A 27847-nucleotide genomic window follows, 5' to 3' on the forward strand; every position below is an offset into this window, starting at 1 on the left:
CTTTCTTTGCTGTTATAGTCTGCCTGTAGTTTTAACAATGGCAGCAAAGTCTTTCAGCCTGTGTATTTGTCACACTTCCAAATATTCAATTAACATCAACAGCTGCCTCATTTAGAGCTGCACTTTTCAGTGGAGGTTGTTTGTTTACAGCGCAAGCAATTTTCAGTGTGATTCCTAGTGTTGAAATGGTGCATTACATACGTCACGAGCAAATGTTAGAAATTGGGTAAAATTTAAAACCTCAACACAGTCCACATCTTCATGAATCAATCATTTCTCAACAGCCAAGAACCCATATGCTCTGGATGAAACAAATAGCGTAGGACAAGGTCTGGTTTTGATAATGGCAGTTATATGAAATGGGTGCAAGTCAAAAGAAAACCTAGAGAAATGACCTCAGAGCTGTTTCACAAAAGTAGGATTATGAAATCCAGGATCAGAGATAAAGCCAGGCTGACATAGAGATAAAGCCATCAGTTCATCCTGGCTTTATCCTTTTCACCAAGACGAAACCAGGCTCAGGTGCAGCTATGTCAAGCCAGGCTAAAGTAATCCAGGTAAATAAGCATCCACTAATTTCTTCAGCAGACCATGAGATCTATTGAAGAGAGATCTCATGGTCCATCCTCATGTTGAAAGCCCTTAGGAGCAGCTTTGACTCTCACAGCACCACTGGCCTGGACCTTCGCATTTGTCTGGCAGGTGAAGGGTTAAGACTGTGACTATACGTCTCTATATAGAAATTGTGTTTTATATGAAGATATACAATTGTTTTAAAAATAGCAGTCCCAAAGACTTTAGAAAATACTCAATTGATTTCAAATGGTCGAAAAGCAATGTGTAGTATTTTATTTAATTTGCCTGATATTGTCAATTATTAAGACAAAACTAAAAATAGAATTTAAAAATTCAAAAAGTTGCAGTGTTTACATGACAAAAGTGAACTGAACAATTAAGATTAGTACAATGCTACATTGGTTAACTGTGTTATGCTAATAAATGCTAAGTGCTGCTCCATTAAATGGAACCATACATATTGTTTTTGTTATAAATACAACTACGACAAATTACAAATAAATGGGAAAGAAACTATATTGGGTTATGTAACAAACTAAAGAATTCATAAAAGTTTCACAAAATGCCAGGAAACATTTTAAAACAACAGAACAGTCTGTAGAACATTCAAACATGCTAATTGTGTAGCTAGTGCAGATGTTGTCCAGCTTTTCAGTTCACCACAGAGCTCCAGAGATTTTCTGGTCCTTCATGGGGAAAGTGTTACTGTGGGCAGTAGTTGAACATGGCTTTGACAGTTTCTGAGAGATGATGTCCGAACTCCACCAGGACCAAATGCTGAGCCATGGTGTGTGACTTGTTCTCCATCTCAGCCTCCCTTGCCTTAGTCAGCAAACATCCACATACAGTCTCCACCCGTTCAGAGGTCAACACCAACTGAGAACATCTGAGAACACAGAACACATACAGACGAGGGGCTATGCACATCAGTTAAAATAAAGATTTACTTTTACGTTTCATTTATTGGTAGTAGACATGGGTAACTATCACCAATATCATAAAGAAGTGGTACATTTTCCATTCATTTGTTTAAATGCAGTGTGTTCCTGATGGGCTGTCAAACAACAAATAAACACACCGTACATCATGCAGATTATTTGTTTGTGATAAACAAAATAAAATCAGTATGAAAGAATCATTTCTACTGGTTTATTTGACCAAAAAATAAGTCATTTATTTTGTAAACTTGAGTGTGATTGGCTAATAGAGGAAACATCCATGACATAATGTGCATGTTTCCATTGTTGCATTGCAGAAAGCTGTTTATCCAATCAGAATGACCAAACATTATTAAAGGTCTATTGTAAAGTGCTCCAAAAATAACTGTTAAATTTCAAACAGGAGTTAAATTAGGTGATTTCTGTCTTTAAAGAAGTAGCTTAAAACACAAAAAATACTTTGGAAATTTCAATCTTGCCACAAAATGTTCCAAGTTAAACTTGACAGACCCACCTGTTCTTCACTTTGCCCCCGTCCCCCTTGGCATCCACTTGAGAGTTGTTTGTATGGTTCAAACAGCCAATACATTTACAGCTGGAAGTACACTGGATGTTAGCCTGCAAATGAAATAAGAATGTGATACGTCAGTTTCACTCCACAATTAGCATGCTTAAATATATCATGCTTTTCAGTGTTATCAAGGTTTGTTAAAACTGTGGAAAATAAGCAAAACCACAGATCCAACAGAAATTGTTCATCAAGGTTAATTAGGAGTCGATGCCCGCTCTGGAGCGGGCAAGCACGTGACGCATTTATAAGGCTTCGTAATAACACGGACGGTATACCGAGTGTTCATTTCAACTCTGTTGGACAGCACGGACTTCAAACTTTATAAAAGTGGTGTTTTTATATTGGTTTTATTGTTATTTACTTCAAAATAATGCCAGAAATATGATCGATCATTTCCGCATTATTTTGTGGGGTCTAAATGCATAGACATTAATATGTAGACCCCTCATGGAGCGCTGAGTCGTACGTAAAAGCGTCCGCCATCTTCTATGTGGCAGCAGGGCGATCGGAGTTCCTTAATTCCTGTGCTATGTGGACTTATTTCAACCGTTTTACGAAACAAACTGGATTCATTAGGATTACCTTCCCCAGGTGAGGATGAAAGATCAGAACTAGAAAATCCCTGCAGAAATTTTACGGGGCATGCCAAAGTGTGCCCGTTGGCTTTGACCCAGCGTTATGATGCTAAAAATTTGCATTGATGCTAAAGAAAGCTGCAATGTAGTCAATAACCTGTGGAGAGGCAGAAGCATGTTGACTAAGCTGTACTTGTACCATTCATTATGTTAAAATTAATGCATAAGCTAAAATTAGCCAATATGCTAATGTTAGCCTAAATGATGGCAGTAGCATGTAGAGCAACAGGACCATGTTGTTTTAATTTTATTTGCTCCATTCAGTATACTAAACATGTATAATTAATGAGAAAATTAGCTAATAGCTAACTTTAGGTAAAAGCCTAGTGCTAACACTAGTCAAGGGCAGTAAAATGCTAATGTTTGTGCTAATGTTAATGTTGAGAAAAAAAGAACATAAAAAAGGCTGATATTATTGAGGGGAATATGCAGACTTTTATTTTGAAACCATCAGTAAGCTTCATTTTAACTACCTCACCAATTCAATGTGTTATAGTAGTTTGTTTAAACCAGTCACATAAAGTCCAAACATTTTTCACATTACCTGATGTGAAAAATGTCAAGGCTTTTATTTTGAAATTTTCAGTAAGCTTCATTATTGTTACACATTGGATTAATGGCCACATTAATCCAATGTGTAACAGTCCAGCTATATAATGCCCAAAACAGCAAGCTAAATGCCAGCTCAGCCCTAATGTGTGGTATCTGAGAGTTCCGCCATGTTGTAGTTCTGACCTTCAGTCATTGTAGTTCTAAAGAGCAGCTCAACTGTCATGTGAGTTAGACACATAGGGAGAGATTGAATTCTAACTGTTTGAAGCAGTTAGTTTTTCTGAACAAAGCAGTCCAAACAGCTACTTCCTGTTCAGGATCCGCAAGAGTGATCCGAAAACCGTTTGAAGCATATAAGAGGGCAATTTCTTGTCTCCGATAGTACTGCAATTTATATCTGTAGCTCTCTCTGCATTAACCTGAGAGAAAAACATAATAAAGACCTGAGAGAAGTATACAGGCTTTTATTTTAAAATTTTCAGTAAGCTTAATTTTAAATGGCCACAGTGGTAACACTGTTCTGAACAGTGTAACAGTGGTTGGATTAAACCAGTTATATAATGCCTAGAAAATTCTGCCCCGTCTGTAGTTATAACATTCTGTTCACCCTCCTTCTCAGGGGTGAAAGTAGTTTTAAATTCTTGAGGGTACTATGACCAAAAAAAATAAAAATAAAATATATATATATATATATATATATATATATATATATATATATTAGAGATGTGCCGATCAAGTTTTTTTCTGCCGATACCGATCACCCATGAGGGCCGATCAATGATACCGATCACATAATCATTATTTTTTTTTTTTTTTTTTAATCATAAACACTACCGGTTACATTATGTGGAAAAAGGAACCATGAATTCACCTTAATTTAGACAAAAACTTGTTTTTAATAACTTTTTCCAAGAAGAAAACTAAACAAAACAGGCATTCTGCAAATTGTACTGCTATCGGTAATACTATCTTTAACAGACTGATAACATATGAAGGCTCTGAAGAGGCTAAATAATGCAAAGAGCCAAAATAAAACCTCTCAACATTGCCAAAAAATTCAAGTATAAAACTTAACATTCAAAGGCAAATACAGGATCCATTACAATAAACAATCCAGAGTTACTGAATGAAAACTTCCTGATAGCATGGCGGCTAGCTGATTACTGCTAGTTCTGAGTGGCTGTTTCTGACTGAGCGGAGTAATTATGCAGAACAGGGAGGAGATCGATTATTTTTTTAGCTTTTATCTGTCTCATGTTAGGACAGCGAAAGTTTTAATACGTATGTAAAATGTATTTTTTTAGGTTAGATGCTGCAGCTTTAAACAGAGGGAATTTCCAGACATGGTAGTGAACTCTCCACCTGGTGTGAGAGTCACTACCAGGTGGAGCAGAAGCGGCGCTCCGTCTGTGAAATATTACTACCTGTAGCGTAGCAGCGGTTCAACAGCGAGAGCAGAACCAGCATCTTACATCGCAGCTCGAAGACTTAAATAATTTTGCGGATTATTTGTTTAGCTTTCTGACCGACATGCTAATCCGTGTGAGTGTTTGTAGCTGTGCGCTGCTTTACCTGCTATCTGATCCTCCGTATGTCTTTTTTACTGCAGTGAGCCTCGATGTAGCCAAACTCCATGAAGTATGGAATTGTTTTTATGCTGTACTAGCTTCGTGGTGTTGATGCCTTTTGACGTGCTTCAATTTCCCGCCGCAACACGCAAACGTCCCCAGTCACTCAGTGCGTTATAGTTCCACATCGCTTAGGATTTGTTGCTGTGCGTTTGCGCAGTGTGAAGGAAAGAGGAGACCAGCACAGGCAGGCTGCGAAATGAGATGCAGGTGATCGGTATCGGCAACAAGAGCCGATCATGTCTTCGAGCTGCGATGTAAGACGATCATGCACTTTTTCACGAAAATCGGCCAATTATGATCGGTGACCAGGCCCGTGCAGAGACCACTAAAGGGGCAGGTGCTCAAAAAAAAAAAAGGGCACATCTTACCGCATTCTAGGACAGAATATTAATAAAGCCACTCAGCGTTCAGAGTTTAATAAACAATGATAAATTACAAAATTGTGAGATGCATTAAAAGCTAAAGGAAATCTCGATACAGAGCATACAACTATACATATGTAAAATATTTTATTAGTAACTTCTTTCTGCAGGTCTATTTTGTTACAGGAAAGTATTGCAATATTCAAACCCACAATTTAGCAAGATATGTAAATCAGAGCTAGACCACCAGACATATTTTGTCTTTACAGAATTACACATTAAAAATATAAATAAGGGCACAATGCAACCTTTTAGTGGACTGTAATCTATAAAAAAGATCTGCCTGTTTGCTGCAGTGGAGATGAAGATGGTCCATTCAGGAAAGCAGAGCTGCATCAAACTTTAACGTGGAACTGCAGAAAAAAGAAAAAAACAAAAGCAAATATTGAATTATTAATGCATGTCACCATGAGAAAAGCCTACTGAGTTTTGCTTAAAAAAAAAACTTTTTTAAGCATTTAAATCACACATTTGTCTCATGAAGTGAATTTGTTTTGCAAAACAAACTTATTTGTGCATGTCAGAAATATGTTCATGCTATTCTAAGTTTTTGTTTGACTCAAAGTTTTACTTGTGATTCTCACATGACATCGTTTGCAGATTTCTGATGTGTGCAAATAAATGTTTGTTTGGCAAATAACCTTTTAAGTTCACAAGACAAAAATTTCATTTAAAAAAAGTTTTTTAAACAAAACGACTTGCTTTTAAAAAAGAAATCATTACAATGATTTACAATGAAATCAAAACAATTCTTGTCTTTTTTTTTTCCCCCATTGAATAATAGGGAAAAAAATTTAACTGCATACTCTGCGAACCAGACCCTAAACGTAAAGTCTAGATTGAGTTTTTTTCCCTTCATTAATTACACACTTTATATCTATCATGGTAATTCAGGGCAAGTTATTTTTAATTCTAAATAAATATCCTTGTTTAGGGTTAGGGTTAGAGAATAACACTTATTTAAGTGTTATTCTCCTTCAAGATACATTTACCTAATGCCAGAATAAATTAAATGTACATTATGCAGCAAAGGAAATTAGAAGATTGGACATATATCCATTATGGAGATGATCGGTTTTGGACGGGCGATGTGCCCTTATTGCATAATAAATACTAAAGAATGACTGATATTAAAGATACAGGGGAGAAGCTTTTTAGTCATCTTGCTTTGCTAGCAAAGTCGTTAGCTAGCAGCTAGCTAATAGCACACCAACAACAACCTAATGTTTGTATGATAAAAATACTGAATCGGTAGATAAGAACAGTTTTTCCTCACCTGGCTGTCTCCTCCCGCTCAGTAGTTCCTCAGAGAAAGGCAGATGCAGAGGCCTGTCAGTGTCTGTTGTATTTCATTACCTCTCTGCTTAAACCGCGACTCCGAGCTGAAGCAGAAATTATACTTCAACGTTTTCCGTCATCTGACAAGCAGTCTACTCCACATTATTCACCAAAAACATTTTTTTTTTTATTCATCAAAAACTGTTTTGTAATCTGGAACGTTCGCTATGTTTAGCTCCAGTTAGCCGCCTTATCTCACTGCGCGAAAGGCAACTGCGTCATGCGTCAAGGGCAAAAGGTCAAAGGTAACAAGGTGACCGGAGGGCTTATTATGTTGTACAAAAAATAATAAAAATAATTTTAGTACATGTTATGTGTCAGAAGAGGGCTTAGAAAATAATACAAAAAATAAAATAAAATAAAAATAAAAAAATTGACCAAAAGGGCACTTTGCGGCAAGGAGCAAAAAGGGCAGGTGCTCAAGCACCCCCAGCTCCCCCCTCTGCATGTGCCTGTCGGTGACCGATCTATCGGCACACCTCTAATATATATATATATATATATATATATATATATATATATATATATATATATATATATATATATGAGAGAGCCACTGTCCAGGATGAAACATCCAAGATCCATAAATACATCAAGGACAAAGCCTCAACGGACGATGTGCTCAGCGAATGTCTCAGGCAATGGGGAACAGAAGACAAGGTGCTGGAAGTGCCATCATGGGAGGACAAGCCCCTACATGGGATGTACCACCGACAAATAACTGAAGTGGCTAATGTCAGGAAAACCTACCAATGGCTGGAGAAAGCTGGACTCAAGGACAGCACAGAGGCTCTCATCCTGGCCGCCCAGGAACAGGCCCTAAACACCAGAGCAATAGAGGCTCAGATCTACCACACCAGACAAGACCCAAGGTGTAGGTTGTGCAAGGAGGCCCCTGAGACAGTCCAGCACATAATAGCAGGGTGCAAGATGCTGGCAGGGAAAGCGTACATGGAACGACATAACCAAGTGGTGGGCATAGTGTACAGGAACATCTGTGCAGAATATGGAGTGGAAGCCCCGAGATCAAAGTGGGGAACACCCCCAAAGGTGGTGGAGAATGACCGAGCTAAGATGCGGTGGGACTTCCAGATCCAGACAGACAAGATGGTAATGGCGAACCAACCGGACATTGTGGTGGTGGATAAAGAACAGAGGAAAGCCGTTGTGGTGGATGTAGCAATACCAAGTGACTACAACATCAGGAAAAAGGAGCATGAGAAATTGGAGAAATACCAGGGCCTCAGGGAGGAACTGGAAAAGACCTGGAAGGTGAAGACCACAGTGGTGCCTGTGGTCATCGGGGCCCTCGGGGCAGTCACCCCCAAACTGGAGCAGTGGCTCAAACAGATCCCAGGAACAACATCACACATCTCAGTCCAGAAATGTGCAGTTCTAGGCACAGCCAAGATACTGCGCAGAACCGTCAAGCTCCCAGGCCTCTGGTAGAGGACCCGAGCTCAGAGGATGAAACAGACCACCCGCGGAGGGTGAGAAGGGAATTTTTTTTTTTTTTATATATATATAACTCACGGCTGCAGAGTGAACCCATAGACCTTACCAAGCTCCGCCCAGAAACGCCCCTCGACAGTCCCATGTGACTGCATTGCTCACAAACAAAGCCTCGCGGGACTTAGTTTCTATGTCTAAACATGGCATATTTTGTTTTAACTGACTCTACAGAGTATTTATAAATTAGTGTTGGATTTCTGCCGGATTTTCAAAAAATATCAGCCATGACAATGGACAGAGGAACCAACAAGTTCATATCATCTTTTTTGGACGACATCAAGGTGTTTGAGCCACGGGATGCCTCCAACATTTTGCGTGTCACAGCTAAATGCTACCGATCGATGAGGAAAACAGCAGATCCTCACATCCTCAGCATAAATATAGCTGTGGACAAGATCACTGACACCTACTGTTCTTGTAAGGTAAGTCGGGCATTCATGGTTTAGAGTAGCGGTTCTCAACATGGGCGGTACCGCCCCCCGGGGGGCGTTCAGAGGACGGCAGGGGCCGCTGGCGGACATTTTTACAAAAGGGTGGCGGTGGGATTCCTTTGGGGGGCGTTTGGTCGAAGGTAAACTTTACACCTTAAATCCACAACAATACCAGTTTAGACTTTGAGCAACTTGGTAAAACTGTATTGTGTAACATTAAATCATGCTTGGCTGCAACTGTATCGATGGCAGCTCTTCTTCTATTCAGTGTTTGTTAGCTTCTGTTAGCTTCTTGGCGCAGCTCCTCTCCTGCTACTGGTAGCTCACCGCATCAGTTCCAGAAGTGAAGGTGCTGTGATTCACTTTGTCTGGTATTTCTGTACATATGTTTTGGCAATTCTGAAGCGGTACATAAAACGGAGCGACGAACTAGATGTGAATTATGGCATAAAAACAGAGAATCCGATGCTGAACAGTGACAAATCAACACATGATGTGAAACAAATGACAATTAGGCGGCGCAGCAGGTGATGAGTGAAGATCACTGATGGTCAATAAACGATCAAATAAATCTAGCAACAAGAAAGAAACTAAAGTGGACATAGCAATAAACCAAGAGAGGATAAAACTAATCAAATGAAACTAAACTGAAATGGATGAATAACAAAATGCAAGAATAAACTAAAAAACTAAAGTAAATACAGAGGAATAAACTGGTATGGCAAGACCTTCCGAGCAATAATTAATACAGAGGACTGTATGGCAAGAATAAACGGACACTATTTCCACATAAAAGGTAAAATAATATTGTTGAAGTGTCATGGGTTTGTTGAGACCATATCTAGTACTGAGAATAAATATATCTTACAGACCATAACAGTAAAGAACTGATCACTTATTAATGTTTTTAATTAGATTTGATATATTTATTTCTTCAATATTATTTTTCATGTCAGTGTTAATGTCATGAGGCTGATGACTCCATGACACTTTCAATTTGACTTAAGAAACAAATTTGTTCTTTGTCATTTCTGTCCAGTAAAACTATTAATCTATAAAACAATAGTCAGGTCTATATAAAGATATAATCCATGTTTCTGTCTCATATTTGTATGGCATTAAAAGGACCTGGAACTTTAGTTTTTCCACTGAAAGCTCTGGTTTGCACAATAAATGCCATGTGGGTGAAGTTTTATGGATGATGCTCTGATGTTCTATTCTCCTGAAGGCAGCACAGAGCTGCACCACCAGAAACTAACAGAAACACTGAAGAGAAGAAGAGTTATGATTAATGTAGTTACAGTTCTATCCATGTTTTAATGTTGCAGAGCTCAGTCTTTTTGCAAATAGTTAAAATGTTAAACTGGCATGTTGTTCATCTTTTATCTGCTCATTTTGTGGAATATTTAACAACTTGAAAATGGCAAAGAATAATAATTTTTTTTCCACTATGATTGTTAGGCCTACCCCACCCCCCCCCGGAGTCCTGACGCGAAAACTTTCTGTCAGTCTGGTAGTCCACAATGTATATTAGCATGAGTCTGTGAGACGGTAAGGCACGTGATAGCTGCGCTGTGACGTAAAATGGGCATTAGCCAATGAAACGCAGATCCTGTGGTAAGGTCCATTGATTTTTTACAGCAGACACCCGCTCCTCTCTCTTGCAGGTACTGCGTACCCCCGCTAAATCTTTTAGGGGTACGCAGTAACCTGCCATACCCCCTTACTTTCACCCCTGCTCCTTCTGTAGTTCCATCATTATGTAGTTCTTAAATGCCAACTCAGCCCTCCTCTGTATTAATTGAGTGTTCCACCATGTTGTAGTTCTGACCTTCTGGTCTACGTATTAATGTCTATGTCTAAATGTACCACATTTCGAAACAACCAATGAAAAGGTGTTGACGGTCTGTTGCTAGGTAGAACGGAGACACGTGGTGCGAGACGCTGTGGAGAATTTTGGAGACGGGAAGAGACTAGAGCGCAGTGATGATGTGGATTTTACTAGGAGTGTTTCAGATGGGTTTTTTAGACTATAAGTGTGTTAGAGTTTGTGGTGTGTGTAGTGTTTGTAGTAGTTTTGCTAGCTATCGCTACATTGCTGCAGAGCAAGCTCTGACGCAATAAGAAGAGAAAGACTGCGCGCCGGGGTGGCCATTTAGATCCCAGACTCCTAATTAAATGTTGAAAACCACAAACTAAAAGAACATGCTTTTCTTTCTGGCAACAACTTTTCCTACAGAAATACTTGAAATGAAACATTTTCATTGAAATCTCTTAACCAGATTCTCACGATTGCCTGCTTTTTCAACTGCCTTGATTTTTGTTGATTTGAAATGGCATAATTTAAATGTTGGCCAAAACATGGAAATCACACAGCTCACAAGTCATCAAGTAATTTAATAATTTCTGTAGATCACCCAGTACTCCAGGAAATCTGGAATGTGCAATAGATAATAATTATAATCAGAATATTACTTAAAGATAAAGTAGTAGTCCTTAAGTAATATTGTTCAATTTAGTCCGTTTTCAATCTCATATAATTATTAGAGCGAGTGAGCGTCGCTCCTTCACCCTCAAGCTCCTTCTCTTGGGGGGTTGGGGAGTTATGAATTTAACTATACACAATGTTTTTATCCTGAAAACTGGTAACCATTCCATGCCTACAAAAAATACTATTACACTACAAAAATATTCATCATACATGTTCATTAGTCCAGCATGGTGTAGCAATACCATGTTTATTGACCTGAACAATCACCTTACTGAGTGATATGCTGTTTGATTTCAGAACTTAAGAGTCAGAGTCTACTTTTAGGTTAATTTGACACAAAATTCTAACATTTTTGGATTATTTTGATGCAGCACTTTGAACAAAACCAACAAAGCAATGAACAGAGCCACAAACTAAAAGCTATTATCAAAAATTAGCGTTTATTTGAATATAAGAAAAAACATTTTTCTTCAGTTTGCCTTTGCTTATCATATTTTATTAAATTGTATTCTGTTGAATTGCACTTTGATTCCCCTCCCCCCCACTATCAAGTTGTGGAATTTCTGGCATCTTATGCTAGTTCAGTGGTTCCCAAACTTTTTCTCCTGCGCCCTCCCCAGTGATTTCCAAACATTTTCTGGGCCCCCCTATGGATTAGAAATGGCTGTCTGGTTGAACGACGCGGGTGGGGGGGCGGGGGAGTCGTCAACTTTTTTGGGGGCAAAATGAATGTACGTAGCTGAGCATAGACAACAACATCAGTAGCCTACAGGCTACTTGTTAAGCTTAAGGTGATGTATTGATATTAGCTAGTCATCTTTTAGCTAACGTTACCTGCATCCAAGAGCTTTACTCAACTCAGTCGGTTAGTTTGGCGGAAAAACTGCAAAGTTCTTTGCGTTTTGCTGGTTTGCTGCCATGACTAACACACACCTGCGTAGCTCTGCACAGCAGCAGGAGGTTTCCTTCACTGCGGCACAGGTGTAAATCCAGCGCGAGTGTCGTAGCGCTCATGTCGCGTTTAAAGGTGGCTCGGAAAAACAGGTTACCACGTTAACAACGGATTAAACAGTTTTAACTGCTGATAAAAGTGACAGAGGACACAGATATGGGAAGTGTGAAAGCCTCTACTGTATCAAATTGACATAGGAATAAGAGAGTTGGCCATTCTAAGGTAAAAACCCAGCGCATACAGCGCTGGATGTTTTTTTCATCCAGCTTCCCGCGCCCCCCCTGCAATGGCAGGGGGGGCCATTGCAGGGGGGGCGCAATGGCCCCCCCTGCCATTGCGCCCCCCCTGTGCTGTGGGAACCTAGCACAGAGGTTCCCACAGTTTGGGAACCTCTGTGCTAGTTGACTACTTGTGACAAAGCAGTTTGTCTCCAAGAAAAGAGGCGTTTGTGATATAATTGCTTAGTTAATCAAAGTAGACAAGACTTTGTGAGAAAATGTGAAATAGACAAATACAAATAGAAAAGCAACACAGGAATGTGGACAAAAAAAGTTGATTCCATTAATAACTTTTAATGGAGTTATTAAAAGTTATTAACTCCATTAAAAGTTATTAATGGAGTTAATAACTCCATTAATAAGTTAATGGAGTTAACTTATTAACTCCATTAACTAAAACATAGACTGGTTTGACCCTAAGATGTGTTGTGTGTGTGTGTGTGTGTGTGTGTGTGTGTGTGTGTGTGTGTGTGTGTGTGTGTGTGTGTGTGTGTGTGTGTGTGTGTGTGCGTGCCTGTGTGTGCTGGAGTTACCTCATAGCATTCACAGTAGTTCTTCAGGCACCCTGAGCGTTTACAGTTGCAGCCTTTGTTGTTCCAACTTTTGGCCTTTCCTGTCTTCCAGTCAACAAGCTTAGACTTGAAGGCATTGGGGTTACGTAACTGCAAAACCAGAAAACAAGACAAGATTCAAGAGAAAAATGTTTAAGTTTCAAACATTTCCAATCAGAATGACCGGTGGTTGCCTCCCAAGATCAATAGCAGCTCATCTCAGGCCAGTCTGCTGCTTTTTCTCTGACCTTTGACATAAACAAGATATTGTTGTCCAGACAGCTGCTGCTTACTGAAATTTTCTCTTTGTCTAACCATCTTGTGTAAATTTCAGAGATTGTTCTTCACAATTCAGGTAGTCTAGTCTTCCCATATCTTCACATCTGCTAGTCTGTTAGACCAGTAATTGTATTCAAAATTTAAATCAGTGCATCCAGCAATCATCTCAGAGTCAGAGTTATGTAAACCTTGTTTTTTCCCCAGCTTGATGCTCACTTTGAAATTCAGCAAGACATCTTTATGACAACTAGATGTTTAAATGCATTGAGCAGTTGCCATTGTATTGACTGATTAACTAATTGTGTTAACAAGCCATAAGCAAAAACTAGGATGATATTTTACATCACCAGCAATATGCAATTAGCACATAGGTGTTTAAATACTTTGACACTACTGATGTAGCATACTCTAGTTACTCTAGTCTTACAAATAAATTCATGATTCAGAGAACTTGGGTTGTTAAACCTTGATTGCTTCACGGCGCTTCAGTTCATGCTCTTCATTGTTGTGGCAGTTAGAGCAGTCACAGTTGCTGCACATCACTCCATTGGCGAAACACTCGCAATAGCTGAAAGATACAAAAACATCAAATAAATAACACTGAATCCCTTTATGCTCTACATATGTGTGTGTGGCCTTGTATTTGATACATTGTAAGGATAATTTTTCTGCTCCTTTCTGCAGGGGGGTAAAAAGACTCTTACAGACTCTAGGGGTGTAGTGATACAATAATTTCACGATATGAAACGATATACTATATTCTGGTCACGATACAATATGTATCACAATATTTGTTGAGCGATACAATTCGATACGATTCCGTGCATTTTTACAATTTTCTGAAAGATTTTAGAAGGACAGTGATTTTAGTGACATTTTGTGTTCCATAGACTTGAATTTAGTTAACTGAAAACTGATTAAAAGCACCAACTACACCAGGGGTCTCCAAAACTTTTTCCTGTGAGGGCCACATAACGTTTTCCTTCTCTGGTCGGGGGCCGGAGTCAGTTTGTAACAGAAAAAGTGAGACGATTGCTTGTATTGTATTGTAATGTATTGTTTTCCAGAAAGCACAATCAAATAACCCTCTCTGGGTTCTTCACAGAAAAAATCCAGGATGGATTATAGTCCGTATTTTCCTAACTATGAGCCGCACCGGACTATAAACCACAACCCCAAAGTTTTTTTTTAACCAGTAAACATACACATATAAACCGCAGATATCTCTGCCGCCCCAGGTTTTCCACAATGATGCAGCAGAAGCAGAGGGGGGCGGACAGTCAAAATTTGAGTCATAACAGGTCAATTGAATATCACATTTATTACTTTGAAAAAAGAAAAAGTTGCCAAGTTTAGATTTAACTGAACTGATTACGGTCGTTTCCGGACAGTAACTGTAACAGTAAAAGTGCTCATCCTTCGTGTCTGCTACTAGCATGTGCTAAAAGAAAATGGGCGCCTTCTTCTTTAGATTTCAACAGCAGCTTGTATCCATTATTGTTGCACTACTGCCATCTACTGGATCCTAATATCTACACCTCATATTCTCATAATGATCCCAGTATTATTTAAAAACTGTTAAATAGCATTTCCCCTCAATGCTATTTAACTGATCAACAACATTTTCAAATTTCAATTCCCTATTAAAACCTAATTCCGTTTTAATGGGCGCTTTCTTCTTTTATTTCCAATTTTGATTCACTTTGTAATGGTCTCGCTATGGTGTCTTGTACCAAAACTAACCATCAGCCAAACTCCTTTCACACGAGTCTGGATTAATTAGTTCTTCCTTTATTTCCATGTAGAATGGAGTGAAACTGTCAAAACACAAACAACTCAGGATGAGCTCAGAGCAGCTTACAGAAGTGTTTTACATTCAGTTACACACATTAGAAGTACAACTGATAAAACAGCTACCTCTGAATGCTATGAGCGGCAATGCTATGTAACGACCTGAGAAATCTTAGCAGCCTGCTAGTTAGCAATGACGTAGCACATAATCAAATCGCCCGCAGGTATTTCCAAAACTATTTCAATAAACAAGTTACTTATTTTATCATATGTTAACATAAAGGCTCATTTTGAAGTATAAACTGCTACTTGCAGGCATTGCTTGAAGAACCCGGCCGGAATGCCGTGTTCATAACAGATACTGTGTTCATCTGCTCTACCGCTACCAACCGTACTGATTACATAACATAAAAGTCCAGCAGTTCCCTAAAAGTCCAACAGATGGCAGCAATGCGCCATGCAAAACAAAACACCCACACAAAAATCCAGGAGCAGAGTGGGGAGATTATCAGCCTCTGTAGACTCTCAATATGCAAATGATTGCACTTATGCTTTGTCTTTTGGACACTGTGGCTGCATTTTGGAGTAAAAATGCAGCCACAAATGCAGTCTTTTGGACTATGGGGGAAAAGGCGTTTCCACCTTGGCTCCCGGAGTTAGCCGTGCCTGTAAGCTGCTTTCTTCTAACTGCTAAAGTAGTGGCTCCGTCTCACCCCGTAGTGATCGACTCCCTGCAGTTACGCAGCGCCGCTATTCCCCTGCTTGGATCTCTGAGTAGCTGCCTCTCAGACTGCCAGGATCTCATAGTTCTCTCAGTCTCTGATACTCTTTGTCTGTTGCCAATAAAAATGATCGATCAGCCATTGTTACCAGGGAAATCCTCACTGCGCCGCGGATTCCGGCAGGGGTTTTTTCCTCTTCGTCTTCCTGCTCAAAACACAGCGCCGCTGCGCGCCCGCTCCGGATGTTATCAACCCATGTTCATTCTTCAGGTAATCCTTTATATACAGAACAGAAACCGCTAAGCTAAAAACTAATTATGAAGTGAATGCTACCAGTCGAAATGTGCATTAATTTCGCGATCTCACTGCTTTTGCAGCTGCTCCGTTCGCGCCGCTACTACTTTCCGCTTCTCTTTCACGGTTACTTGCGCAACTTTACTTTGTTTCTCAGCAACAAAATACAGCCCGTCGTTATTTATTGAAGATTTCACATTTCCAAAAACACAGGAATCTAATGTTTCGTTTCGTTTTGTATGTTTGGAAGCTCATTCCCTCTCACATAATCGGAAAAGCCGGAGAATGGCGGCACTTTTGACATTTCTCTGACATTCGGAAAAATATGGTTTACTAATTTTAGCATAACTCCAGTTATACTTGGCCTATCAACACAATTAACACAATTTAAAAACTGGTGTGTAGTTTATAATGTGCACTTTAAGCTCAAGTTGAAAGTGAGACTGAGGGAGGCGGAGTCTTCCTGCTACGCCGTAACAAACTAGACGTTAAAAAGAACTATAAGGCTATGGACCCCTATGGTTTAACCGATCGATACTAGCGGATGAAAAATCGATACTTTGAGGGCGGAAAATATTGATATATATCGCCAAATCGATTTATTTATACAGCCCTAACAGACTCCCTGTTATACTCTTCCATCCACACCCCCAACCCCAGCACATACAGCGTTCATCGTTGCTTTTTTTAATTCATCCATCCCGCGCCCCCCCCCCTGCAATGGCATGCCCCCTACCCCCAGGAGAAGGCACTCTACCCTTTTCCGGCTCAAGACCATGGCCTCGGATTTGGAGGCACTGAGCCTCATCCCGGCCGCTTCACACTCGGCTGCGAACCGCTCCAGTGAGAGCTGCAGATCACGTTCCGATGAAGCCAACAGGACCACATCATCCGCAAAAAGCAGAGATGCGATCCTAAGGCCACCAAAACGGATCCCCTCAACACCTCGGCTGCGCCTAGAAATTCTGTCCATAAAAGTAATGAACAGAATCAGTGACAAAGGGCAGCCTTGGCGGAGTCCAACTCTCACCAGAAACGAGCCCGACTTACTGCCGGCAATGCGGACCAGACTGACACCGGTCATACAGGGACCTGACAGCCCGTATCAAAGGGCCCGGTACCCCATACTCCCGGAGTACCCCCCACAAGGCCTCCCAAGGGACACGGTCGAACGCCTTCTCTAAGTCCACAAAACACATGTAGACTGGTTGGGCGAACTCCCATGCACCCTCCAGGACCATGCTGAGGGTGTAGAGATGGTCCAGTGTTCCACGACCAGGACGAAAACCACACTGCTCTTCCTGAATCCGAGGTTCGACTATCCAACGGACCCTCCTCTCCAGGACCCCTGAATAGACCTTACCAGGGAGGCTTAAGAGTGTGACCCCCTTGTAATTGGAGCACACCCTCCGGTCCCCCTTTTTAAACAGGGGGACCACCACCCAAGTCTGCCAATCCAGGGGAACTGCCCCTGATGTCCATGCGATATTGCAGTCGCGTGAGCCAACACAACCCTTCAACATCCAGAGCCTTAAGGAACTCCGGGCGGATCTCATCCACCCCCGGGGCCCTGCCACCGAGGAGCTTTTTGACCACCTCGGCAACCTCGTCCCCAGAGATTGGAGAGCCCAACCCAGAGTCCCCATGCTCAGCTTCCTCAACAGAAGGCATGTTGGTGGGATTGAGGAGGTCTTCGAAGTATTCCGCCCACCGGCCCACAACGTCCCGAGTTGAGGGCAGCAGCGCACCATCCCCACTATAAACAGTGTTGGTGCTGCACTACTTCCCCCTCCTGAGACGACGGATGGTGGACCAGAATCGCCTCGAAGCCGTACAGAAGTCTGTCTCCATGGCCTCTCCAAACTCCTCCCACGCCCGAATTTTTGCCTCAGCAACAACCCGAGCCGCATGCCGTTTCGCCCGCCGGTACCCATCAGCTGCTTCTGGAGTCCCACAGGCCAAAAAGGCCCGGTAGGACTCCTTCTTCAGCTTGACAGCATCCCTCACCGAAGGTGTCCACCAACGGGCTCGAGGGTTGCCGTCGTGACAGGCACCAACAACCTTGCGGCCGCAGCTCCGATAGGCCGCCTCGGCAATGGAGGTACGGAACATGGTCCACTCAGACTCAATGTCCCCCATGTCCCCCGGAACGTGTTCGAAGTTCTGCCGGAGATGAGAGTTGAAGCTCCGTCTCACAGGGGACTCCGCCAGACGTTCACAGCAGACCCTCACTACACGTTTGGGCCTGCCAGGTCTGATCGGCTTCCTCCCCCACCACCGGAGCCAACTCGTCACCAGGTAGTGGTCAGTGGACAGCTCCGCACCTCTCTTCACCCGAGTGTCCAAGACATACGGCCGCAAATCCGATGAGACAATGACAAAGTCAATCATCGAACTGCGGCCTAGGGCGTCCTGGTGCCAAGTGCACATATGGACGCCCTTATGCCTGAACATGGTGTTCGTGATGGACAATCCGTGACGAGCACAGAAGTCCAACAACAGAACACCACTTGGGTTCAGATCGGGGGGGCCGTTCCTCTCAATCACGCCTCTCCAGGTCTCACCGTCATTGCCCAGATGAGCATTGAAGTCCCCCTGTAGAACAAGGGAGTCCCCAGGAGGGGCACTCTCCAGTACCCCCTCTAAGGACTCCAAGAAGGGTGGGTAATCTGAACTGCCGTTTGGCCCATAAGCACAAACAACAGTCAGAACCCGTCCCCCCACCCGTAGGCGGAGGGAGGCTACCCTCTCGTTCACCGGGGTGAACCCCAACGTACAGGCGCCCAAATGGGGGGCAACAAGTATGCCCACTCCAGCCCGGCGCCTCTCACCGTGGGCAACTCCAGAGTGGAAGTATGTCCAGCCCCTCTCAAGGAGACTGGTTCCAGAACCAGAGCCATGTGTCGAGGTGAGGCCAACTATTTCTAGCCGGAACCTCTCAGCCTCACACACTAGCTCCGGTTCCTTCCCCACCAGAGAGGTGACGTTCCACGCCCCAAGAGCCAGCTTCTGCAGCCGAGGATCAGACCGCCAGGGTCCCCTCCCTCAGCTGCCGCCGATAGCACAATGCACCCGACCCCTTTGGCCCCTCTGACAGGTGGTGAGCCCATCGGAAGGGGGACCCACGTCTCCTCTTTGGGCTGAGCCCGGCCGGACTCCGTGGGTAAAAGCCCGGCCACCAGGCGCTCGCCATCGTGCCCCACCTCCAGGCCTGGCTCCAGAGTGGGGCCCCGGTGACCCGCGTCCGGGCGAGGGAAAACGATGTCCAAAGTTTGTGTTCATCATAAGGGGTCTTCGGACTGCGCTTTGTCTGGTTCCTCACTTAGGACCTGTCTGCCTTGGGTGACCCTACCAGGGGCATAAAGCCCCAGACAGCATAGCTCCTAGGATCATTGGGACACTCAAACCCCTCCATCACGATAAGATGGCAGCCCAAGGAGAGGGGTTTAAATATAATACTAATGTAAATTTCCGATGTAGCCTGACACAACGAGAAGAAAATATTTGTCACACCTGAATAATAATTAAGAATAATTGTTTAAGACATGCATCACAAACAACATCTTCAGCTCAAACAAAGAGAGTGGGGGTAAGTGATTAGGTAAAAGCTAGCTTTCAGCTATTTTAGAGGTGAACACAATTAAAAGCAAGCTAGATGTAAGATGGTTGACTCACAGTTTGAGGCACCTTGATCTGGTACAGTGGCAGGGCTTCTTGGATCTCAACTCCATCAAAGCTCCAACAGGTCTACAAGGGTAAAGGATGAAAGTCAACTTAAGTCAGTTTTAAATCGGCATCAATGTAGATACAGGCCAGACTCAGTCCTCTGATAAAAATGAACATTTGTGTTTTTTAAAGCACAAAGTCTCTTTTCAATGTAGGTGAGATTCAAATCTATCTCACCTACATTTGTCAGCCAGCAAACTGGCTGACAAATATCAGCCAGTTTGCTGTTTGTGCAGGATTGTCTTAGGGATGTACAGGCATGGCTGAAAGCAAATTTATTTAAAACCTAAATAAGGAAAAAATTGAGATCCTGGTGTTCGGTCAATGCAATTCGATGGTTGGACATGACAGTGAAAAAGCTGGGTGTGATGGTTGACTGCATGTTTAAATTTGATAAGCATGTTAGCATTATTATCAAAGCCAGTGTCTTTCAGAAACTGGCTTTAATCCTCTGCCTGATTTTGAGAGGGCATTTATGCATTCCATGTATTTACTACATCATGGTTAGATTAATGTAACTCTTTGTATTTATTGTTGGACCAGAGCTCCTTGCAGCAACCGCAGAGCATACAAAATGCTGCAGCCCGTCTGTTGACGAAAACAAGGAGGCGTAAATCTATTACCTCATTTTGCAGACCCTTTCTTGTCTCCCTATTGCTCTTCAGGTCAAATTTTTTTTAGGTTTTGTTGGTTCTAATGGTCTTTATTTGAAAGTAGTTTGACAAGAAAGAGGGTAATGAGAGAGGGGGAAGACATGCGGCAAATGTCACCAGGCCGGGAATCGAACCTGTGACCACCACCACGAGGACCAAGGCCTTAATGCGTGGGTTGTGCTTTGCCCCTGCACCACCCCTATCAGGTATAACTTAAGGTTTTATTGATTGTTTTACGTGTCTAAACTCTATGGGCCTATCTGAAGTGAACTCTTGTAGTCCTACAGTCCACCCAGAACCCTGAGATCAACCGATCAGCTTTTATTGCCTGTCCCTATGGCCCAGTAAAGACTAGAGGGGACAGAGTCTTCTCTGTGGCGTCACCCAGCCTGTGGAACAGTCTCCCTTTGTCTGCTAACATCTCAGTCAGTTGATCAGTTTAAGTCCAGACTGAAAACGCAATTACTGTCCCTGGCCTTCAACACCAGTTAAACAAACAAACAAACAAAACAAAAAAATAGTACTTCACTGATTCAAGTTTTTCTTTTTGAGAAATTAAGTATGCATTGGCTTTTATTCATATTTGTATTTTTTACATTTTATAATTTTCTTTTCTAACCAAACTTAATACAATTGTTTTGTTTCATCACTTTGGTCAACTGAGGTTGTTGTAAATGTGCTGCATAAATAAACTTTCATTTTAGGCATGCATAAAAAATGCATACTTTTTTATAAGAATGTCTATATATAATATAGCAAAAATAGTTATAGAAAAACAGTAATTTTATTGTCATTTTCATGATTATTATTTTTAAAAAAAAGCTTTAACATCTTACCTCTGCAGAGAGGTCTGAGGCTGGATATTGGTTGTCTGAACTCTGCACTCATACAGAGAACAAGCTGTCTGATGGTTTTCAGGATGCTGAGGATAAATACATCACTAAATAAATGGATATGATAAATATCTAACCAAAGGTGTGACCAAGTCACTGTGTTGCAAGTCTCAAGTCTCTGTCCTCAAGTCAAGTCAAGTCTCAAGTCAAGACAGGCAAAAGTCGAGTCAAGTCTAAAGTCAGGAACCTTTAATTTCGAGTAATTTCGAGTCGTTTTTATTTTATTTTTTTATATAATTTGCAATTATACATAGAATTCAAATATTTGACCATTTGTTCTTTTTAAAATCTGTATTCATCTCAAATGATAGAACATGTGCAGCTGATCACAAAGTATAAAAAACATTTTTTAAATTGGACCTCTTTAGTGCGCAGTTCTGTCAAACTTAATATTCAATAAAAAGTTTTCAAAAAATGAAATTAGTATATATGAAGTTATCACACGTAAACTCAGGAAGGTCTGGTGCATTTATTTTTCTGCTTTTATTTCTAAGTATGTTAGTTTCAGTCCTCCGTAAATATGGGCCAGATCTTCTAAACACAAAATTTATTTGGGACAGTCACTGTATTTGGTCTGTTTTAAACGTATAAACCACATGAAAAAATCAAAATCATTGCAAATAAAGTGGAGTGGTTTTGAATTTGGATGTGATGGTAAAATATCTGTCAGGCCAAGTGGGTTAAATCTACAGCCAATTTCACATCTCAATATTGATAAAAACATGTTGTGTGAATCAAGCTGGTCAAAATCACTAAACACAAAATAATGAGCTCATTATTTTATGTCTTACTCAGTTAACTATCCCACTTAGTGTTATATTCAGGGTCAGTGAGATTGTATAATTTTTATTTTTACAGACATTTTTGAATGATGGCCAAAAAAAACGAGATGTTTTTAAATTTGTTTTTCCAGCAAAGCTATAATACTTGGAAATGGGTTCTGTGCGACATGTGACAGTCATGCCGGTCAGTGCATCAAGTCAAAAACAGTTGACTTAATGCACTGACTGCAGTAAACGATATATTGTCAATATAATTTCCCAACGTAGATGTCTTCAAATACACCAACCATCCTTAGACGATACATCGTCATAATGGGACAGAGAGACTCTGTTCCCTGAGTTCAGCTCCAGAATCTGCTTTCTGTTCCGGAGCCCCGCTCACTATCCACCGGCTTCCTGAGCTAATAACACGGTGCACATTATTTGTGGAGGCATTTGAAGGACCGGATTTATTGTAAATCATCACCAATTTCACCCGGAGTACACATGCTAACACGAAGATAGTCAACTATCTTACAGCAAAAGAAAAGCGCCACCTACCGATCTTTGTGAAGCTTCAAATGCCGGACAAAGTTGGACGTCGGTGCATCTCCATACGATATTCTCTTCTTGCATGTTTTACAAGTTGCAGTTCGTTTTTTATTCGAAAGTTCATAACCTACGTAGCCAAAAGAAATTACTCGCGGAAGCATATTCGAGCCGTTATTTCGTCTTTCGTTCCCTGAGCTCTGCAGCGTCGCCGCGTTTTTTTAAATGTCCAAATCCTGTTAATTTGATTGGTTGAGCTGCAGCTACGCACACATACATACATACATACATACATACATACATACATACATACATACATACATACATACATACATACATACATACATACATACATACATACATACATACATACATACATACATTAGGAGAGAGGAAAAACAGAGGGACGGTCTGCGCATATTGATACGGAATGAGTGAAATTAATTAATGACGCCACTTTATAAATAATGTGTTTTAAATTTTAAGACTTTGAGTAAAAAATATCAAGTCTTTTCAAGTAAACAGCTTCAAGTCGAGTCAAGTCCCAAGTCAATGGCATGAAAGTCGAAGTCAAGTCCGAGTCTTTGAGCATTTTTTCAAGTCAAGTCTCAAGTCGTGATTTTAACGACTCGAGTCCAAGTCATGTGACTCCAGTACCCACCTCTGTATCTAACTATTAAAGACTAACAAGTTTAAAATGGCACAGTTGGAGATGCAATACAGAAATCTTCTCTTACTTGTTTGGGAGTCTCCAACACACTGGCAACTGTTAAAAACAATGAAGAGTTATGAGACTATCTACTTCAAAATTCATGACATTGTTTTTAGTTAACACTTTTAATGAAATTAAGAATTTAAGAGATTAAAGGTCCCCCTTTAATATGTATATGTAGGTGCACCTGCCTAAGTTTCACCTTATGCACCTTTGAAATGACTGAGTCTGGCCCTTTTTCTCTGCCTCACCCAAACTACAATCCTGACTTGCAATCCAAATCCAAAGGAACAGAGTTCCTTCATCTCTGAAGAAAGAAGAGTTCCTTCATCTCTGATCCTCCATTCAGAACCAATACGGGCACTAATATGATTCTTTTCTTCTAAAAGTTGCTCTTTGCTATATTATAAACTATATTAATTATTGGTTGTATAATTGATACTATCTGACTTGGATCGTTCCAGCCTGTATGTTTTGCAGTAAAAACCTTATCACAAAGGAAAGATGAAGGAAGCTATGTGAAGGAAAGCAAATCAAGTACAGCTGCTAGAAATGATGTTTTATTATGTTTAACTGCATGATGATTGGTATGGCAGCATTAGTCCATAATGTCAGGCCAGTTCTAGCATGTTAAAAAAAGTCTGAGTGTTGTAGTACTGCTGGTGAGAGCTTGTGGGAAGAAGCCGGAAACAGTTTTATAATCTCTGTTGTTTCAGTTCATCCTAACCTTCACCTGGGGTCATTTTATTGTGTTGATGTGTTTCTGCAGAATCCAGGGACAGATATGTGGGTCCTGCATCGGGGGGAGTAACTAGCACTACTTGTCCACCTCCAACGACGTCATACATCACCTGACAATTAAAAAGAGGTTATCTTTACTACTTTAATCCTGACCCCTGGCTCTAACATGTGGGAATATTGTACAGTCTAAAAAGTCTATTTGGGCTGTGTAGTTCAAGTTACGGACTTATTTACATTAATCTCACTTAATCCTTTTGGTTTAGTAATGACAACTTACATTTTGTGTAGAATTAATTTAAAAGTTAAACATTTTTAACTTAAAGGAACTTTTACTTTGACTTTTACATTGAGATAAGACTGCAGGAGGGTTACGTTTATATATATTTTAAATGAATCTGAAAATAAAAGTATCATGACCTTAGTAAACCCATGGCTGAGCTCTACATGATACCATTCACAGCTGTGGAAACACTGGTACAGTTGTCTGTTATTACCTTTTCTGGCATTTTATATTAAATTTGATCTAATCTTTAGATGACAGCAGATGTCAATTTATTTGGTTGTTTATTTTGTTCTTTTTGTTTTAGTTTGACCTGGGGTCTGAAATAAAGTTTCTATCTGTCTGTTATAATTTTAAATTGTACATGCATACTCTTACACACAGAACTCTAAAGATCTGTGTGTGATGTTTGCAGATGCATTTTTACCTACCGAATTGAAAAAAACTAGCTGCACTTACAGTCTGAGTGATGTGAGATGCAACTTCAGTAGGTTGATGCTGAAACTGCAGATTTTCCATGGGTACAGGGTTGTACAAGTCCACCTGAATAAGCACAGGGAAACCTCACACTCTTGGAAACAAAAACAGATGTATGCAATCTGCTTTAATCTGTTAAACCATTACTTGATTCTGAATGTTTGAACTAACCCTTACATTGGAGAAAACTGGTTCCTTATTCGACCAAATGGCAGAGGCTGAGTCGAGGTGGCTGCTGTAGGAAGGACTAGGACTGGAGAAATCAGAGTAACTTAAGTCACCAACCACAGCACTACACAATCTTTTAACTATGATATATTAAGGTTGCGGAGCCCCACGTCACAATAGTGTATTGTTCCAATGCCCACAACCAGGTTTGTTAAATATACACTAAAAATAAACTGAAGTTCAAGTTGGACAGTTGTAGGACTGCATGTCTTTAGAGAAGCTGTGTTTGTAGTGAGGGGTGAATGAAGACATACTCAGCAGTGAGTTGGTTCTGGCTCATCTGGGTTTCCATGTGGTAGTTTTGGTAGGTCAGCTGACACGGCATGGCCTGATATGGGTACTCAAATCTGAGATGAATACAACTTGGGCAGTTTAGAAGTATATTCAGAGATTCTTATACAGTAGATCTTAAAACCAAACACACCCATGGTAAAAAGCAAAGTCCTTGTAAAGTAATTAGACCATAAGGAATAATCTCCCTTTTTTTTCCATCTGTAATGTGATGTTTATACTGTCACTAAAAAACAAAACAGTAAGCATCAGTTTTTACAAAATGTGGCCGCCCTTAATTAATACTTGGTTTGAGCAACTTTGATTGAACTTCAGCATTTAATTTCCTGTGGTCTATACTCAATAAATCTCATAGAAGTTCTCCAAATCTGCTACAATGCATGACATCTCTCATTAAAGTCTTGTCCAAGTGACTAACTTATTAGTGACCTAATTTATTTGCCTTTTGGTCTTTCCAAATCTTCAATTTTCTTCTGATGAAGCAATGTCTATTTATTTTTTATATATGATTAGACGCATTGCAAGACTTACTAGTTGAAACCTGAAAGTTTTATTTCCAAACTGATTTTGAAATGTTCATTATTTCATCTACCTTAAAAAAACAGTTTCAATTAAAAATAAACACACACAACCTTATCATGATGCTGCCACCAGTATCATTATGCTCATGTAAATAAGCAATAGACAGACATTTTTTCCTTGATGGTTGTTCTACCCCAAATGCCATGGTGGCCTGGGCAGAGTGCCATATTGCCCATGACAAGAACCACCACTGACCCTGACCATTATGGCTCTAAAAGCCAGAACTTAAGTTGGACTAATTTGCTTTTGACTTGTTTGTATGTCTGCATGACTTCATTTGCTGTCAAGAATTGGTATAACATTTATGTCAGTGACTCCATTGGAAATCAATACTTATTCTACTCACTGTATCACACTGGAAGGTCGAAAATGCTTTCAAATGATCTTGACAGTGGTCTAATTTGTTAACAGTGTAATACTGTGTTAAAAAAAAGTAGAAATAAATGGTGTGAATATTTTTTAAATCCACTGTACTGGTACAACAGTGCAGCAAAATTACTTTATCAGGAGATAAAACATAATAAATCACATTACCTAAAGCTGAATGGGTCCAGAATCTCTGGTGAGATGATTTGTTGATAAGTATGGGGAATGATCCATGATAAACTGCTATCACCCCAAGTTCCTGCTCCAACAGGAATCACAGTAGAACAGGTTTCATGGACATTCTCTTTTTCATAGCAGGGATCTTTCTGAGGAGGCTTTTCATCTTCAGTATAGACCTGTGTGGACTGTCCAGCATTCGGTTCAGTCAAAGCCTGGTTCATCATGCCCACACAGAAACCTGTTTTGTCCTGAAATCAGAAGAATGATTCTTTAGCTGATTCTGGTTTCTGTCTTTTGTAAAGTGTACATTTATCAGCTCATTTTAACAGAGTCTCTGTAGTGATATAAAAACTCACATAACCTTTGGTGACGTGACACATGACTTGTATTGAGAACCACTGCAATAAATCAATTATGAGGAATTTTATTAACTTATTTATTAACATTTGAATCTTAGTTTGACTTCTATGGGTCTCAGCAGGTTATTTATTGAGAAAAACACTTATGTTATTCATTGCCACTTGCTAGTCATTTTTGATGGTGTAGCTTGAACCAAAAAAAGTAAACCACATTTTACTGTAGTTTTGCCGACCCCCAAAAATTGCTCTTAAAACATTTCCCTTGTTTATGGTTCTCCCCCCCCCCCCCCCCAAATAATGAGATGGGATCTACGCCCTTGGGTACAACATAGAGCTTGAAAAGTATCTCAATAACGTAAAACCAGTTATTCAAAAGCGAGTCTGCTACATGCGGCTGACTTCGTCTGAAATGTAGTCATTTCCCACAGTAGCCACCTCTCTCCAGGTGGTGGCAGTATAATGTGCACACAAAATTATAACATTATGTCAAAGAAGAAAAGGCTGGATAACTGTTACAGAAGAACTATCAGGGGGGCGAAGTAAACTGAGTCAGGGTGTGTGGAAATCCGTGTTGATAACCGCTTCCAGCAGAGCCAGAGGGATATGACTGCAGCTGGTTAAAGAGCTGGCTAATAGCGACATAGCGACAGCCCGCAACCCTGCTGCTTCCACGGTAACGACCCGAGCTGCTCATTTAGTTTCACTGTCTTTTTTATGTTGTCACTGATAACACTAACTGAATTCATAGTCTGAACCCAACGGCTCAGTAAGCAATAAAGTCTGGCTGTTTCCTATCTATACTGTACACAAAGGTCCTGTAACAAGCTGTGGCTCGTTAAGTTATGCTTACCTTATTTATTTCTTGAGCCAATCTTAAACCAATGTCAGATAGTCTGATTTCAGAAGGATACGAGAGTAAAATGTAGTTCTGACTGTCACAAAGCTGATTCCTTTTTTTTTATTCGTGTTATCACCATGGCAACTGATACTGGTACCCTAACTGACGGATGGAATGTGATAGCAAGAACACATCCGGGAACTTTGGCCAGCACCACGTCCCACTTTGGTGGAATAATTGGGTTTAG

The 27847-nt window shown here is 40.7% G+C and overlaps 1 protein-coding gene and 1 long non-coding RNA gene across 7 annotated transcripts in view; one reads left to right on the plus strand and one right to left on the minus strand.

Moving 5' to 3' along the window:
- Positions 1-816: 816 nt before the first annotated feature.
- tesmin (testis expressed metallothionein like protein) lies at positions 817-27758 on the minus strand. Of its 6 annotated transcripts, none has more exons than XM_081607641.1 (14): positions 27613-27740; positions 26760-26801; positions 26392-26651; positions 25239-25331; positions 24928-25009; positions 24739-24822; positions 23986-24109; positions 23284-23312; positions 21180-21265; positions 19640-19711; positions 13623-13725; positions 12861-12989; positions 2029-2132; positions 817-1462 (listed from the first exon to the last, which is right to left on the minus strand). In XM_081607641.1, exons 2-14 carry the CDS (start codon positions 26781-26783, stop codon positions 1279-1281), a joined length of 1374 nt encoding a protein of 457 aa, XP_081463767.1. In that variant the 5' UTR covers positions 26784-26801; positions 27613-27740; the 3' UTR covers positions 817-1278. The 6 variants fall into 6 exon arrangements, with proteins under 6 accessions (XP_081463767.1, XP_081463771.1, XP_081463768.1 ...); XM_081607645.1 differs by having other exon boundaries at positions 26765-26801; positions 27613-27739; XM_081607642.1 differs by having other exon boundaries at positions 24934-25009; positions 27613-27739.
- Positions 27085-27847, plus strand: part of LOC145551893 (uncharacterized) — a 50698-nt gene continuing 49935 nt past the window's right edge. The window contains exon 1 of the long non-coding RNA XR_014087757.1: positions 27085-27435. This is a non-coding gene — a long non-coding RNA (uncharacterized LOC145551893). The remainder of the gene's footprint in view (positions 27436-27847) is intronic.

This window comes from Poecilia reticulata, chromosome 6, assembly GCF_904066995.2.
Source record: "Poecilia reticulata chromosome 6, P_reticulata-male-v2, whole genome shotgun sequence".
Classification (NCBI taxonomy): domain Eukaryota; kingdom Metazoa; phylum Chordata; class Actinopteri; order Cyprinodontiformes; family Poeciliidae; genus Poecilia; species Poecilia reticulata.